Source organism: Myxocyprinus asiaticus, chromosome 19 (assembly GCF_019703515.2).
Source record: "Myxocyprinus asiaticus isolate MX2 ecotype Aquarium Trade chromosome 19, UBuf_Myxa_2, whole genome shotgun sequence".
NCBI lineage: Eukaryota > Metazoa > Chordata > Actinopteri > Cypriniformes > Catostomidae > Myxocyprinus > Myxocyprinus asiaticus.
Window position 1 is genome coordinate 33,261,073 of NC_059362.1, and position 18,413 is coordinate 33,279,485.

Here is an 18,413-nt window from a genome sequence, read left to right on the forward strand (position 1 = left end):
CTTTCTGACTGAAACTCGACACACACAGGGGTCAAGGACTCCAGTTCCAGCATTAGCGCTCATTTTACAGGGGAAGGAGAATCTCTTTCTCCAGTGTACACAGTTAGCCTGAACTGTCTCCCTGTCAAACACACAAACACACCATGTTGTTACATTTTATATATTTTTTTATACTTACAGTGTATCATTTTGTGTTTCACGGGAATCCAACCCTTGACCTTGGCATTTCTGCACCTTGCTTTACTTGTTGAGCTAATTTGAGGTGCCACTGAATAGAGCACAGCCCCAGCTCAAGACTTTAAAACAAGCATGCACTCATCCAAAAAGTATAAACCCTCTCTCACACACAATCTGACCTTCATTTGCAAAATCCAACAGTGGTGGACAGTTCCTGTCGCTTGCTCCTCAGGGAGATCTTAGAATGATTTCTCAACAGAATGAGTCACACCCAATCCAACCTATTACAATGGAGTGGTTTTAAAGGAATATTCCACGTTCAATATAAGTTAAGCTCAATCAACAGCATTTGTAGTATAATGTTGATGACTCCTCCCTCCTTTTTTTAAAACAAAAGCAAAAATCGAGGTTACAGAGAGGCACTTACAATGGAAGTGAATCGGGGACGATTTTTGGAGGGTTTAAAGACAAAAATGTTGTTTTAGGGTTTGTTGACATTACATCGTCATGGCAACGAAGTTGTAAAATTGGCTAAAACTTTACACAGAAAAGGTTAGTAAGCGATTTTATCAAATTAAAATCATGTTAACATGCATATTGTTTGTCTTGTGGCTATACTTTTGAAATAGTATTTTAATGTTTATAGATTGGCCCCATTCACTTCCATTGTAAGTGCCTCATTGGAACCCAGATTTTTGTGGTAATCAACATTATGCCACAAATTCTATCAAATGAGCTTAACTTGTATTGAACTCGGAATATTCCTTTAATATTCTCTGGAAGACGACTTCATTAAAGGGATTGTTCCCCAAAAATGAAATTTCTGTAACTTACCCTCACATTGTTCCAAGCTCCATTGAGGCTGTCAGTCCCTAAAATCTCCCTTTGTGTTCCACGGAAGAAAATAAAGTCATATAGGTTTGGATCAACATAAGGGCAAGTAAATTATTTTCATTTTTGGGTGAACTCTCTCTTTAAAGTGTCTGACTCACATTCTGTGGTTAATTAGAGCCTGGATTCAAAGTCCCATACTGACAACTAGAAGTTTAATTAATTTCCCATTTGAAAATGGCCCTTCCTGTGCAGGTGGTGTTCTACTCCCTAATTAGACAGATGTTTGCAGACAGGGCAGATGAGTAAGACCCAGTGGGCTTTTGGAGAGATGCAGGTCTGTATAATGAACTTCAAGGAAACTGTGATGCCATTATACACATGTAACAGAGTGAACATTATGCACTATTAATGTAAATCTCAACACAAAGGTTGCAGGTTAAGTGTGAGGTATTGCCCTTAAAGCAAAGCACTTAAAGGGATAGTTCACCCAAAATTTTAAATTCTGTCATCATTTACTTACCCTCATATTGTTCAAAACCTGAATGGCTCTCTTTCTTCCATAGAACATAAAAGGAGAATGTTAGGGTCTGACAACCAATTCACTTTCATTGTATGGGGGAAAAAAAGAGCTGTGCCAAAAGTCTTAAAAAAAATCTCCTTTTGTGTTCCACATAAGAAAAAAAGTAAAACGAGATTGGAACAAAATGAGGGTATGTAAATGATAACAGGATGTTCATTTTTTATGAGCAATCCCTTTGACCCCAGGTTGTTCCAGCACAGATCAATAGCAGGAGCATTTAATACTTAGGGTTATGGTGTAGTTTAAATCCCTAACTCTAAAGTATGAGCAACAGAAATAGTAATGCTTGCTTGCTTGCATTAGTTCCCACAGCTGTACATCAACCCTTACATAAATACAGAGTTCCCCTCATTCTTACAATATTCTGTCATCTCCTAACGGTCCACAATGACGTCAATGGGAAACACAGCCAAAATAAAGCATAATCAGGAACTTCCAAACAGCTGGGGAGATTCTCTACCATAAGGCTTGTGTTTGGTGCCGAGTGAGTCACTGAATGAAAACAGCCTCTTTTCCATTAAACAGAATAACCCACAGCTGGTTAAATACCCTCAACTCTATGTGATTCTGTCACCATAGCAGCAGGGGCAAATGACTTCTCTAAACAAGACTAGAATGTTTTCCTCTTAACGAAAACCCCAAAGCATGCCTGCTCAGCTGATTTATAATCGCTAAAATGCTCATAATATCACACTCTTTTAGTTTGTAGTAGATGGACAGAGTGAAATGACCCTGATGTGTGTCAGTAGACCTCAGAGGACTTGGTGTTTTCAGAGCCAAGGTTCTCAGAGAACCTCTGCACTGAAAACAATCTGGACTGAAGAAAAAAAAAATATATCATATCAGTTGCACATTACTTTAAACTGTTTACTTCATACTGTACTTCTCCTGTTATACTTGAATCCTTTGCACTGACTGGTCTACCATCTGAATCTTAAACATGCACTTTAACAAAGTTTATAATATATATATATATATATATATATATATACAGGTGCATCTCAATAAATTAGAATGTCATGGAAAAGTTCATTTATTTCAGTAATTCAACTCAAATTGTGAAACTCGTGTATTAAATAAATTCAATGCACACAGACTGAAGTAGTTTAAGTCTTTGGTTCTTTTAATTGGGATGATTTTGGCTCACATTTAACAAAAACCCACCAATTCACTATCTCAAAAAATTAGAATATGGTGACATGCCATCAGCTAATCAACTCAAAACACCTGCAAAGGTTTCCTGAGCCTTCAAAATGGTCTCTCAGTTTCGTTCACTAGGCTACACAATCATGGGGAAGACTGCTGATCTGACAGTTGTCCAGAAGACAATCATTAACACCCTTCACAAGGAGGGTAAGCCACAAACATTCATTGCCAAAGAAGCTGGCTGTTCACAGAGTGCTGTATCCAAGCATGTTAACAGAATGTTGAGTGGAAGGAAAAAGTGTGGAAGAAAAAGATGCACAACCAACCAAGAGAACCGCAGCCTTATGATTGTCAAGCAAAATCGATTCAAGAATTTGGGTGAACTTCACAAGAAATGGACTGAGGCTAGGGTCAAGGCATCAAGAGCCACCACACACAGACACTACAGTTGTCGTATTCCTCTTGTTAAGCCACTCCTGAACCACAGACAACGTCAGAGGCGTCTTACCTGGGCTAAGGAGGAGAAGAACTGGACTGTTGCCCAGTGTTCCAAAGTCCTCTTTTCAGATGAGAGCAAGTTTTGTATTTCATTTGGAAACCAAGGTCCTAGAGTCTGGAGGAAGGGTGGAGAAGCTCATAGCCCAAGTTGCTTGAAGTCCAGTGTTAAGTTTCCACAGTCTGTGATGATTTGAGGTGCAATGTCATCTGCTGGTGTTGGTCCATTGTGTTTTTTGAAAACCAAAGTCACTGCACCCATTTACCAAGAAATTTTGGAGCACTTCATGCTTCCTTCTGCTGACCAGCTTTTTAAAGATGCTGATTTCATTTTCCAGCAGGATTTGGCACCTGCCCACACTGCCAAAAGCACCAAAAGTTGGTTAAATGACCATGGTGTTGGTGTGCTCGACTGGCCAGCAAACTCACCAGACCTGAACCCCATAGAGAATCTATGGGGTATTGTCAAGAGGAAAATGAGAAACAAGAGACCAAAAAATGCAGATGAGTTGAAGGCCACTGTCAAAGAAACCTGGGCTTCCATACCACCTCAGCAGTGCCACAAACTGATCACCTCCATGCCACGCCGAATTGAGGCAGTAATTGAAGCCCCTACCAAGTATTGAGTACATATACAGTAAATGAACATACTTTCCAGACGGCCAACAATTCACTAAAAATGTTTTTTTTTATTGGTCTTATGATGTATTCTAATTTTTTGAGATAGTGGGTGGGTTTTTGTTAAATGTGAGCCAAAATCATCACAATTAAAAGAACCAAAGACTTAAAATACTTCAGTCTGTGTGCATTGAATTTATTTAATACACGAGTTTCACAATTTGAGTTGAATTACTGAAATAAATGAACTTTTCCACGACATTCTAATTTATTGAGATGCACCTGTATATATATACACACACACACACACACACACACATACACACACTGTATATAGCTATTTGCACTTGTTAGATGCTTCTGTATTTCATTGGCTCTACTGCACTCTGCACAATGACAATAAAGTTTACTCTAATCTAAAGAACTCTGTTGACTCATTGAAAACAACCTGTCTGTCACTTTAAAATGATATGCAAATAATGCAATCTAATTAAATTGAGCACTTGACCTGCTTTTTACAAATAAACAAAACTGACACAAAATGGCACTCACAACCATTTTTACTTTTGTAATGTGATGTATTTAAGAGTGAAACATGAGAGATTTAAGGGTGAATTGATAAGTGGCCATTCCATAACAGAATGGAGCCACCTGTGGACGTGAGTGTGCACTCTAATGTGGAGGACTACTCGCCTCCTGAAACAAGCCGACACCCACTTTTGAGGAGGCATTTTGACCAAGTTCCCCCTTAAGAGCATCTTGATATTTCCAATGGTAATGCTTCCTTATCAAATCTATATTCTATATTTGCTATTACTGTTTATGCTTATATTTCATTAATATCAATCAGAATTCAATTACAGTCTATTGGCAAACTATTTGCATCATTTTTAAAAAAGTTGCCTCATCTGAAACAACAGCCTTAAATTAACCAATAGCACATGCAGCTTAAGTGATGCCAGCCAACAGTGATCCAGAGGTGGATCAAGTTATTAATGAAATCAAATCAAATCAAACATGTTATAAAACTCAGAAGGCCCTCCCGGTAAATTTAATATACAATATATTTTCCATTATCCATTACACCACTACAGAACTTAAAAGGACATTTTGTTCCTTTGATAACTTTTTATTTTTCCATAATTTGGTTGACATTTACTGGGATTGCCCAACATGTGCATAGTATGAGTTTGTGATATTCTATTATATACAGTACAATCATGTAAAATGTGAGTTGTACAAAATATGTGTTGTTTTGATCTGCAAAAACAGAAGTGCAAAAATGTTTGAGAAGTACAAAATAACCTCTTTTCACATAAATCATTATGCTACGATGTTTAGTTATTTTTCCTTTTTTGTTTTATCTTTTTATCTTCTATTTATCTTTCATTGTTGCTCTCTTTAAAATTTTGGCCTCATGTGTTCAACAGATCTAATCCATGTTTAATGGAAATTATTTACTGTAACAGCAAAAGCTTTTGTATCTCTTTGTACATTTTTAAAACATAATTCCTGAGCAAAACAGTGATCTGATGACAAAATAAGGTAAGTGGCAAAATCGTATCGGCCAGTAGTTTTTTGTTAAAATCGGTATTGTATAGGCCAAAGATTTTCATATCAGTGCATCCCTAATTTTAATATAATATTCTATTTTTTTATTGGAAATAACATGCATTTGGCGAATCATGCTCAATAAGACCCAGATTGTGTTTTAAGAAAGTAAATGGGATCAGTTTTGATTTTATGTTGACTAAGTGTTAGGGCTTTATTTTCTCCTCAGCTTCCCATAATAAGTCTAAAGTCCTACTTTGTTGCCTCTTCCTACCAACACAAAAGTGCCATAACCAATGGTAATAAATGGAAGATATGACAAAGAGTAATATTACTTGACAATCTCTGGCTGATATGATTATGCACATTTCCGGCACAGAGACCATAAACGAAAGCCTACATGCAAATAAACCAGATATACTACCAGAGTTGCTTTGAGGGAAATTTGTCATCATGGTAAAGTTTGACAGCCCTCTTTCACTGCCTGACACATTAATGTTTAACTGTGGGAAGGCTTTGTATTGCTGAGCTCCAAAAGAGAGTGAATGACAAACTGTACAGCGGGGCATAGAAAAAGTGCTTGTGATGTCTCTACTGAGAGGGAAGAAAGATTTTGAGAACAATTGATTTTGTACACAAATGTTTTTTTTTTTTTTTTTTTTTTCTGCTGGGTACTAATTTTGTACTGTTTAATACAATGGGGCCTTTAAAAATTCAGTCAGTTTTAGACTGAGACACTTCATAATAGTGAGAAATTACCTTTTTAATTAAAGGAATAGTTCAACCAAAAATGGAAATTCTCTCATCATTTACTCACCCTCATGCCATCCCTGTTGTGTATTTCTTTCTTCTGCTGAACACAAACAAAGATTTTTAGAAGAATATTTCAGCTCTGTAAGTCCATACAATGCAAGTCTAAAAAGGTCCAAAAAGTACATAAAGGCAGCATAAAAGTAATCCATACGACTCGAGTGGTTAAATCAGTGTATTTTGAAGCGATATAATAGGTGTGGTTGAGAAACAGGACAATATTTAAGTCCTTTTTTACTATAAATTATCCTCCTTGCCCAGCAGCTGGCGATATGCCCAAAGAATGCAAATCGTCAAAAACAAAAGAAGAATATGAAAGTAAAAGTGGACATTTATAGCAAAAAAGGACTTAAATATTAAATCTGTTCCTCACTCATACTTATGTTGCTCCTGAAGATATGGATTTAACCACTCGAGTCGTATGGATTACTTTTATGCTGCAATTATGTGTTTTTTGGACCTTCAAAGTACTGTCCACCATTCACTTGCATTGTATGGACATACAGAGCTATTTTTTTTTCTAAAAATCTTTGTGTTCAGCAGAAGAAGAAAGACATCTGGGATGGCATGAGGGTGAGTAAGTGATGAGAGAATTTTAAATTTTGGGTGAACTATCCCTTTAAGGGACAATATTTGCCCACTGGAGCTGATTTTCAGGTGCATTTTTTACTATTGGAGTGCATATTTTTTTCGAACATAAAATACACTGTTGTATATTTATGTCAAAGACTTCTATTGAATAAATTAATTTCAATCATTATATACACACACAATGTTTTTCTTGCATTTTTGCACCGAACCCCAATTCATTACTCCCTGCTTCATAACAATGTAGAAACATGAGTGAAGTAATACTGAATGGTCCAGCAAAGGCACTCCTGACGTATTCCGACTGCCACATTTGCCCCTGACATTCATAAAATACAAGACGAGACACAAGACATTCATAACAATTATCTGTGACACTCCAAAGTTCTCTCTTTACTTTTCTGCATTTAATCCCAGCCTCCGGAAATGAAACTGTGATCAGGTCAAATGAAGGGGTCAGTTAATTTACACATCAAACAAATACACACACACACACAGTTGTAATGTGTGGCTTGAGGTGACTCAGCACAAGACAAACGGCTTTCAAATAAAGTGGAACTGTGCACACAGGATGTGATTAAACATTGCAGTAATTGACAGCAACTGAAAACAGTATGGTAACTAAATCAGATGTTTCCATGTAAATGGTTCTTCTATACAGTATTTTGCTAGTGAGCTGCAGTGACTATTCTGTTCTGACTGGTTTCAGAACACAAAATCTGTCAATGCACTCAGTAACATTTTATTTGAGGCAGTACTGATTGTGTTGGTGTTTTACATATCGACAGAAACAAGATCAAACAACTTTATGCTTAAGTTTTTATAACAGCTATGCTTTTTGACACACCGTAGTTACTGATTAAGGGTAGAATAATAATTTACACAAAACAGAATCTCTCAAATAAAATGTCAACCATCTAGAACCATTTCCTCTTAAGCAAACATTTAGCCTTGTTTATTCACATGTCTGAAAGGTTCAATCTTCCTTAGTATAACAGATTGTTTACATCCTGGTACTCCAAACAATGGTCAGTTGTTTGGCATAGGATGAGATTACTATTCTTAAGTCCTGCTGTGTATGGTATGACTAGATATTAATTTGAGCAAGATCATTTTTAAAGCCAATTTACCTGATTTAAAGGGATAGTTCACCCAAAAAATTACATTTAGCTCATCATTTACTCACCCTCATGCCACCCCAGATGTGTATGACTTACTTTCTTATGCTGAACACAAACAAAGGTTTTTAGAAAAATACCTCAGCTCTGTAGATCCACACAATGCAAGTGAATGGTGACCAGAACTCCAAGAGCTCCAAAAGGAGAAAAATGCAGCATAAAAGAAATCAATCAGACTCCAGTGGTTAAATAAATGTCTTCTAAAATGATCCAGTTTGTTTTTGGTGAGAACAGACAAAAATGTAACTCCTTTTAAATGTACATCTTGTCATTGTAGTCTCTAGGCACGATCATGATTTCAAGCTCGATTACACTTCCTAGTGGTTGACACATGTGCAGAGCGCTAGATGGCGGTATAGGAAGTGTAATCGAGCTTGAAATCATTATCGCCAAGGAGACTGCTGTCAAGATGTACAGTGAAAAAGGCGCTATATTTTTGGTCTGTTCCCACACAAACCCAACTGGATCACTTCAGAAGACATGGATTAAACCACTGGAGACATATGGATTACCTTTATGCTGCCTTTATCTCCTTTTTTGGAGCTTTTGGAGTTCTAGTCACCATTCCCTTGCATTTTTTGGATCTACAAAGCTGAGATATTCTTCTAAAAGTCATTGTTTGTGTTCTGCAGAATAAAGTCATACACATCTGAGACACATCATTTTTGGGTGAACTAACCCTTTAAGTAACTTTTATAATCCATTTCACAACAATCTAAACCATACAGGACACGCACTATAAAGTCCCACTGAATTTGTTTTTACATGATCAGAACCACACAAACAAAGGTTGAGTCAAACCTTGACTGAAATATGCAATTAAACACCTTATAACTTAAAACAGGGGTCTGTAAAGGTTGAAAATCCCTGACTTTAATCTTTAAGAAAACTGTTCTCAAAATGTGCACTATCACGTTGTTTTGTAAGGGTTTACCTTTACCCTACCCATTACAAAGCAAAACACAACGAGAAAAAAAAAGAAACATCATTATTATTATTACTACCCTCCGTGGTAACCACATAACAGTCTACACGTCCATCAATCTACATTTCCCAGCCTCCTTACCGTGACGACTCTTCCGAGAATCCGCCGTCGAGCAGGCGGACTTTACAGAACAGAACCCCGTTCACAAACGGAACCGACGACAGCTCGTCCAGCACAAAATCCACTCTGAACTTAAACTTCTTTTTCTTCATCATCTTGACTGTTGATTCCCACCAGTCTCGTACCGTCCGAAAGTACCTCTGGTCATCCGCCGCAGAGGAGCATCACTTTTATTTACACATCTTTGATAAGTCTCTGTTGTTGGAGCTGATAGCCGTTAGCCACTGCTGCAATCCCGCTTTGCTTATTATATAAGGCTTAGCTACAATGATAATACAGTCTAAAAGGCTTCCTGTGTTAGTAAACTACATTTTAACTGTTAAAAATGGTACTGAAAATGGATGGATATGCAGTCTATCTGTGATGCAATATTTCAACCTACGGAGCCTTGTATTGCGTTGTACTGTGTTATGTTACAATGCGCGTTATCGTGTAGTAATAATCGGCTGCGCGTCTTAAAGGGCCAGTGGACACATAAAGAGAAAGGGAACCAGGAGTGACGTTTTTTAGAAGGACAAAGGATTAAGTTTATAACACTTTAATACAAAATTATTTATTTCTGGAAGCAGAACATAGAGAACATAATTTTCATAGAACACAAAAGCAAAAACCTTACATTGTACCAAATATATACAGGGCTCGAGTTGGGTTGCGAGGGCATGCCATCCCCCTTGTTGCAAGAAATACCAAAAAGCATCCCCCTTGTAAAACCACCATCCCCCCTTACCATCCCCTTTAAATCAATTGTGTCATGCATTATTTAAAACTAATCATGGAAGTAAAATATAAAATTTTCTACATTTGGTAAATAACAGACAGGGGCGTAGCACTAAATTTTGGGCCCGGGTACAGAAATATTGTAGAGCCCCTTAACAGTTTGGGTTTGTGGTAGGGATAATATCCAGTATAAACATTTTAGATGGATATATAACATTGCTAATTCATAACTAATTCACAACTTTTTATTTTCAAATGTAAATATTATTTGAATAAAGCAATACATTATTTATAAACAAAACAATAAAAACAAAGCCTACTAACAAAATTATACATGTATAAATGTGTGAGTTTTCTTCTTGGCAAAGTCACCATAACATTTCTGAAATTAGAAGAGTGCCAGTTTGTTCGGTCTATCCTGAGACATTTCTGCTCTCAAGTAGTTTTAGATAGTCCAACTGATATCTGCACAGGGTCCAAAATTAACTTAAAATTAGGGCTGGGTATTGTTACAGATTTTTTTGTCCGATTTTCACATTTTAGCTTCTGAAATATGGTCAGACTAATTTTATTCCATCAATAAATGTCTTGAAACTACATTTATAGTTTTGCATACATATATTTGTTACATGTTTATTGTTTACATGCATAGATTGTTCTATTTACAGTGATTTACATTGATACTCAGAACACATGCTAAATCAGTACTGTCTCTTTAAATAGATAACGGCATCTGAGCACAACTACAGCTGATTTTGTTCCTCACATATTCGTTTGGTGGCTTAATGTGAGGAACATTTCACATGTTTCCCATGGAGTTCTGGAGAAAAATAACATTTAGGCATCATAGATCACAACATCTGATGGTAAATTTTGCACTGAAGTAAAATATGTTTATACAGTATGCATGAGTAGCAGCAGATGTTGACAGTTTGATTTGAATTGTGCACGTCACTTTATTAAGCAAGAATCTGATTGTTGTTCACTGTTTAATAAAAAACATGTAATGGTGCAGTTGCTAATAATGTTACCTACCACCTGGATATTTCCCTTTTATTTTCTCGCCAAAAGCTATTTTTTCTCGCATGTGGCGCGTGCAAAATGTGTAAATTTTGGATCATGTTTAAATGGATATCAAACTAATATTCACACAGTAGCTATGTTGAGAGGTGACTCACCTTTCTTCTGTAAAAAACTCAAAAATTGTCTGCTACCTCCTGCTCTTTTTCTGCTCCTTTTTCTTTTGAATGTCCGATTTTGGATTAATTTCTGTAGATACAGTTAAAAGTCAGAAGTTTACATACACCTTAGCCAAATACATTTAAACTCAGTTTTTCACAATTCCTGACATTTAATTGTAGAAAACATTCCCTGTCTTAGGTCAGTTAGGGTCACTACTTTATTTTAAGAATGTGAAATGTCAGAATAATAGTAGAGAAAATGATTTATTTCAGCTTTTCTTTCTTTCATCACTTTCCCAGTGTGTCAGAAGTTTACATACACTTTGTTAGTATTTGGTAGCATTGCCTTTAAATTGTTTAAATTGGGTCAAACGTTTGAGTAGCCTTCCACAAGCTTCTCACAATAAGTTGCTGGAATTTTGGCCCATTCCTCCATGCAGAACTGGTGTATCTGAGTGCGGTTTGTAGGCCTCCTTGCTCACACACGCTTTTTCAGTTCTGCCCACAAAATTTCTATCAGATTGAGGTCAGGGCTTTGTGATAGCCACACTTTGTTGTCCTAATTCATTTTGCCACAACTTTGGAGGTATGCTTGGGGTCATTGTCCATTTGGAAGACCCATTTGCGACCAAGCTGTAACTTCCTGGCTGATGTCTTGAGATGTTGCTTCAATATATCCACACTTTTAAAGATTTTTCCCATCAAAAAACAGTTAAGAACTGGCAGCAGGGTTGCCAGCAAGTTACTGTTAAATTAACAGATAGATACTGTTTTTACAGCTATAGTATACAACTGTAATTTTGCAACATATAGCCATGAAATTACATACTATCTACTGTTGTTGAAATTAACAGCTAAGTTCCCAGAATGCACTGCAGCATGAAGAAATTATTTAGATTTAGGTTTATTTTGACGTTGTTTTTGTCATTGTTAGTGCTATTTGCAAGGTATGATCAGACATTCAGTATGACCTTATGAGGTTTTGTCTTTCAAGTAGCACAGTGCAACAACTTCTGTTTTACTTAAACACAAATTGACTGGCTGGAAAAACATAATATAATAATAAAGATGGCCCAAGGTGCCAGCTCAAGAGAACACTAATCACCATAATGGTGACTTCAGACAAAACACAACTATTGATAACAAAACAGCAACACTAAATTAAACTAAGACTTCTATTAAGTCTGAATAAAAACGTTTCTTTTTTTTTTTTTCTTTTTTTTTTTTTTTAAGCCCCAATGCATAGCCAAACCATACATACTTATTCAAGCGCAAAGGCTTATGGGTATTTCACCATTATAACCCACAATGCAGTGCTATACTGTTATTTTACTGTGTGTAGGTTGTTGTTGTTGTTGTTGTTTTCATACAAAATACACTGTTCAATCCTGGCAACATTTTACATTTAATATGTACACTGCTTCAGAGGTTGATTTATACTTTTTTTAATTTGACTTCTCATTAGACAAACAAGTGAAGGCTGATGTGAGATGATAAAGAACAGGAGTTGGTCAGAAACATCATGAACACTAACCAGGTGCCACAAACTAAAACTTTCATGGGGGGTTTTAAAATATGCATTTCAAAATGTCACTAGCTTTCACCAAGATGATATCATTATTTTAAATGTTAATTTTCCCCTAATGCCTTGCAAACAACAGCTATTTACCGTAAAACTAGTCACTTCACAGTGACCCTGCTCTTGATCTCCCAGAATGCAACATTTCTAACAGAAAACTATTGTATTTAAGAATCACAGTAGATTGCTGTAGGAATTTGGCTGTAAATTTACAGCAATTTTTTACAGTGAACATAATTTTCCTTCCTCATGATGCCATCTATTTTGTGAAGTGCACCAGTCCCTCCTGCAGCAAAGCACCCCCACAACATGATGCCCATGCTTCACAGTTGGGATGGCTTGCAAGCCTCACCCTTTTTCCTCCAAACATAACGATGGTCATTATGGCCAAAAAGTTAACTTTTTATTTCATCAGACCAGAGGAAATTTCTCCAAAAAGTAAGGTCTTTGTCCCCATGTGTACTTGCAAACTGTAGTCTAGCTTTTTTATGGTGGATTTGGAGCATTGGCTTCTTCCTTGCTGAGCAGCCTTTCAGGTTATGTCGATATAGGACTCATTTTACTGTGGATATAGATACTTGTCCACCTTTTACCTCCAGCATCATCACATGGTCCTTTGCTCTAGTTCTGGGATTGATTTGCACTTTTCGCACCAAACTATGTTAATCTCTAGCAGACAGAATACATCTCCTTCCTGAGCAGTATGATGGCTGCGTGGTCCCATAGTGTTTATACTTGCGTACTATTGTTTATACAGACGAACGTAGTACCTTCAGGCATTTGGAAATTATCCCAAGGATGAACCAGACTTGTGGAAGTCCACAATTCATTTCTGAGGTCTTGGCTGATTTCTTTTGTTTTTCCCATGATGTCAAGCATTGAGGCACTGAGTTTGAAGGTAGGCCTTAAAATACATCCATGGTACACCTCCAATTCAGTACACCTCCTATCAGAAGCTAATTGGCTAATTGTCTAAAGGCTTGACTTCTTTTCTGGAATTTTCCAAGCTGCTTATAGGCACAGTTAACTTAATGTATATACAATTCTGACCCACTGGAATTGTGATATAGTCAATTAAAATTGAAACAATCTGTCTGTAAACAATTGTTGGAAAAATTACTGCAATTACCGTGCATGTAAAATGGCTAGAAATAGCATTTAAGCTTAGTGTAAAGCTGACAATTTACACAAGGTTTATTTCTGTCTCTTCTGCTCCAAACTTACTTCAAACTTACTTCTCTGTCTGCTCGTATTAATGTAACACATCATAAGAAAGTGTTTAACCGCTGTTCAAATGCATTTTGGATTGCATTATTTACATGTATAAATGTTTTCCATATGAAAGGATTAATATTAAATTAAACAAATAACAATAAAATGCAAAGTAATCTCTTCAGTAATCAAAATACTTTTTGAATGTAACTGTATTCTAATTATCAATTATTTAAATTGTAACTGTAGTTGAATACAGTTACTTTTGTATTTTAAATACGTAATCCCGTTACATGTATTCCATTACTCCCCAACCCTGGCTACATAAAACAAAATTTACTCTAATTTGCACAAATCGTGCTGTTCAAAAGTTTGCATGTTGGTTCTTGTGTTACCTTCTTGAGCATCAATTAATTTTTGCACCTTTTGTAATAGTTGTAACCATTTAGTTGTCACCATGTGTAACCGTTTTGAATGGGCGCTTTGCGAGCACACGATTCAAGTGTCTCGAATCTAAAATGGGCCGAAGCCCACCGTCTCACTCCCGAACAGAAGACATCGGCTGTGGAACCTTGGTGTGCGCCGCAGTTTGGAACAATCTCTATCGCGTTCTCTGCGAGGATATTGTGAGTTCCTGCGTGCAACACAGGCACATCCCAAGCCTGGACCATAGATGACCGAATGCCATAAGCGAGATAACGGATGTGTTGGCTCGCTCGCTAGAGGAAATAGATGGCTGCTTGTCACCGCGAAGCGGTTGTGCACAGAGTGTGTAGGTAAAAGAATCACGAAGGGCTTCTTTGAGTGTGTGCTCCTCATGCAGTGCAACAAGCGCTTTTCTCTTCATGAGAACATTCGTTATTTAAACACAACACAAAGAAGCAACATTCTGTGTAATATCCCAGTTCCGACAAACTCCGTCGGGAAGGGAAAGAGAAATGAGATTGTTTGTGTGTCTCGTGAATCATTGTGTATCATCCCGGCGAACTCTGGAGGGGAATGAGCAGCGTGTGAATGTTTGTGTGTGCCTTTTGCAACAAGCACTTTCTCTTTTGTGTGAGAACATTGGTTGTGTGAACACAACGCACAGAAACACATTTGTGTATCATCCCATCGACCTACGGTGGGGAACGAGCAGCGTATGAACAGTGGCGTTTCTGGCTTACTTATTGCCCTAGGCGAGATCCAACGTGGTTTCCCCCTTAACTTCCCAACCCCTATATCTTCACTTTCACATCTTAAAGTCACATATGATCCTGTTTAGTTTCACTTTCAGATCTGAAAGTGTAAGTGGAGATTTAGAGTAAAAAGGGGTTATCAATCTATTTCTCACACACACCTATCATATCACTTCTAAAGACATAGATTTAACCACTGGAATCTTATGAATTACTTTTATGCTGCCTTTATGTGCTATTTGGAGCTTCAAGTTTCTGACCAACATTCACTTACATTGTATGGACCTACAGAGCTGAAATATTCATTCTGCAAAAGAAATAAAGCCATGTTTCTGGAATGACATGAGGTTGAGTAAATTATGGGTATAACTAGACAATGAATATAGAAATGAAGAACTATGGCAAATTATATTAACATGTAGCCTACATTATATATACAGAAGTTAAACTGCACAATTATAGAGTCAATAAATAAAGAAAATGGCAGAATACTTACAGATTGCTGCTTGTGCAGTTACACATAATTCCTAACTTCAAATTTAACCCTCCCCTCCTAGTTTTCATTGATGTAAAATCTGAGTAGCCTGTCAGGAACAACTCGGGGCACCTTTCCCCATCGTGAGCACTGTGCAGGGGTGGCATGATTTGAGGCACCTCTCTCCCATCGCAATATTGCGAGCTCGGGGCGGGGGCGGGGTGGCACAATTTGGGACACCTTTCACCCATCGCGAGCCAGGGTTGGGATAGCACAATTTGGGGCAACTTTCTCCCATCGCGATCTTGCAAGCTCTGTGCAGGGGCGATCGTTCAGGTACCCTGTGGTGCCGCCCCAGAGAGCGTTGCCGCCCTAGGTGCCTGCCTATATCGCCTATGCCAGGATCCGCTACTGCATATGAATGTGTGCGTCTCAATATTAGCGACTAGCACATTTCTGATTTTTATGAAAACATAGTTTATGTGAACACAATACATAGAAACAGCATGCGTGAAGCCTCCCGGCGAACACTAGCGGAGAGGGGACGCGAACAGCATGTAAATGTGCGTCAAGCATGTGTAGTACGAGAAGACGCAACAAGCTCTTTCTCTATTGTGTAAGATTGTTTATGTAAAAACCATCACACAGAAACAACACATGTAATCTCCCAGTGAACTCCGGTGAGGAGGGGAAGTGAACGTTGTGTAAATGTGCATATATCTCGAGCCGGTGCAGCACGAGCAGACGCAAAAATCACTTTCTCTATTGTGTGAGAACATTGTTTATGTGAAAATCACCACACAGACACAACACACATGTAATCTTCCAGTGAATTCCGGCGAGGAAGGATAGTGAACAGCACGTAAATGCGTGCGTGTCGAGAATGTGCAGCGCAAGCAGACGCAACCAGTGCTTTGTCTATTGTGTGAGAAAATTATCACACAGAAACAACACACATGCAATAGTGATGGAAGATCGGATCATTTTACTGACTTGGATCTTTGAGTCTCGTTCAGCAAAATGAACTAATCTTTATTCAACTCATTTCATTCATTTGAGCAGAATTAAATTTAAATGTAACATTTTCAATAGCCAAATCCCCCCAACACGTCTACTTACGCAAACTTTGATTATAGTCCCAATAAGGAAAAAATTATAATGCAGACAAGGACAAATTATGAGGAACAGAAAGATTACTTCACCTCTGGATTGAATCTTCTTGTCCGAGTCCTTTGTTCTTTTGTCACGTGACAGCCGTATATGCTATGCACACACACAGGAAACAGAAATGATTAGTTCACCTCTCAAATCATCTGGTCCGAATCGATCGTTCTTTTGTCACGTGACAGCCGTATACGCTAGCGTATCATTTCTGTTTCCTGTGTGAGCAATGCATAGCGTATACAGCTGTCACGTGACAAAAGAACGAATGACTAGGACCAGATGACTCGAGAGATGAACTAATAATTTCTGTTTCCTGTGTGAGCAATGCATAGCGTATACGGCTGTCACGTGACAAAAGAATGAACGACTTGGACAAGAAGACTCAAGAGGTGAACTAAGAGGAGTGTGACGAGGAGGAGGGCGTGGCCGGGCCGTGATGGAGCACTGCCGCCGCTGAATCAGCTGATCAGCGGTAGAGCGAGATAAGGGGCGGACGGACACGCCGGTTTGAGAGAGAGAGAGACGCATGCAGCTGCGTTGCATGTCTGTCTGTTTATGTTTGTTTAAGTTCATTGTTTAAGTTCATTTATGCATTAAAAGTTTATGTTGATAGCCGGTTCCCGCCTATATATATTTCAAAGGATACAGCTCCTGCCGGAATGCTGTGGGAAGCGGGTAGATGTCTCGCTGAGGCGAACAACCCGATGCCGGCGGCAAGGCGGAGAAACACTTCGCCGGAACACTAGAGGGGGTGGGTGAATCTTTCGCTGCAGGCGCTGAGAGTCAGGTGAAGAACATCCTGATGCGTCTGCAGGGAAATCCCGTCCGCTGGAAGGTGTCCGTTGACGGCGAAGAGAGGGCTGTTCATACGAGATGATTGTCATAGTCAAGACGAAACGATATCGGTCTTGAAGAAAGAAAATTCTGAAGAAATGGTGATTAAGTGCCCGCTTATATATGGCACTATTGCCAATCATAAGATTGGCGTTATGATACAGGGGCTTCAACTAGGTCGTCGTCGAAGGAATTCCCCAAAAGCGTTTCACCGCATTGTTGAGTGAACTGAATCGATAGGGAACCAACGAATTTACAGTAGTTGGGGGATTTTTCTCAAGAAATGTGTGCAGCTTCACTGCTCAGGTCAAAGCAGGGACTCATGAACAATTATTACACAAAAAGTCATTGATCATAGAGAAAGCAACATACTGTATTAAGACACAAGGGAATGTAAACTTTTGAAGAGGATCATTTGTGTAACTTCAGTTACTATTTTGTCTTGTGGAATATGTATGTCAAAAATCTTTTTCAGGGCAATACTAAATACAAACAAAATGCAAATCTTTATGATCTATCTTTTTTCTTCTTCTTCTTCTTCTTTTTTTACGATAATGCCACCATTTATGTGGAAATGAAAGAGTAAAGCTTAACCAAGGGCCCGAATAAAGTGGGTTTTCATTCGCAAAACAGTAAATGGATCATCACTGACCACTAGTGGTTCATTATGGTAGTTCAACACCTAACATAATGAACTTGTACTGGATTTTTGGATGCCAAATGGATTCACCAATTAAACTACAGATGGCGCTATAACACTTCAGTGTTCCCAGAAGTTAATTCCTAACAACATTTGAAATAGTGTATATAAAAATTTTGGGTTAGAGTTAGTCTGGGTAATTATAAATAGCTTAGTTTAGGAATAGAAGTCAATGGGAAGTCATTTTCTTTTAGCTGGCTATGAAAAGGTTTGTTTGTGCAACCTGTGTGCGCTAAGAGTCTCTCCATCCTGCCCCCTCACTTCAGCTCAAATGTAACTTCACTCCTGCTT

General features: G+C 38.0%; 1 protein-coding gene across 2 annotated transcripts in view; it reads right to left on the reverse strand.

Moving 5' to 3' along the window:
- fam102bb (family with sequence similarity 102 member Bb) overlaps nucleotides 1-9,511 on the reverse strand; it is a 40,136-nt gene extending 30,625 nt beyond the window's left edge. Inside the window, exons 1-2 of one of the 2 annotated variants that reach the window (XM_051645578.1) lie at nucleotides 9,044-9,511; nucleotides 1-121 (exon numbers count right to left, since the gene is read on the reverse strand). In XM_051645578.1, the coding sequence (XP_051501538.1) occupies nucleotides 1-121; nucleotides 9,044-9,177 (255 nt within the window). In that variant the 5' untranslated portion in view covers nucleotides 9,178-9,511. The remainder of the gene's footprint in view (nucleotides 122-9,043) is intronic. The other variant, XM_051645577.1, reaches the window with a different exon arrangement.
- Nucleotides 9,512-18,413: the final 8,902 nt, after the last annotated feature.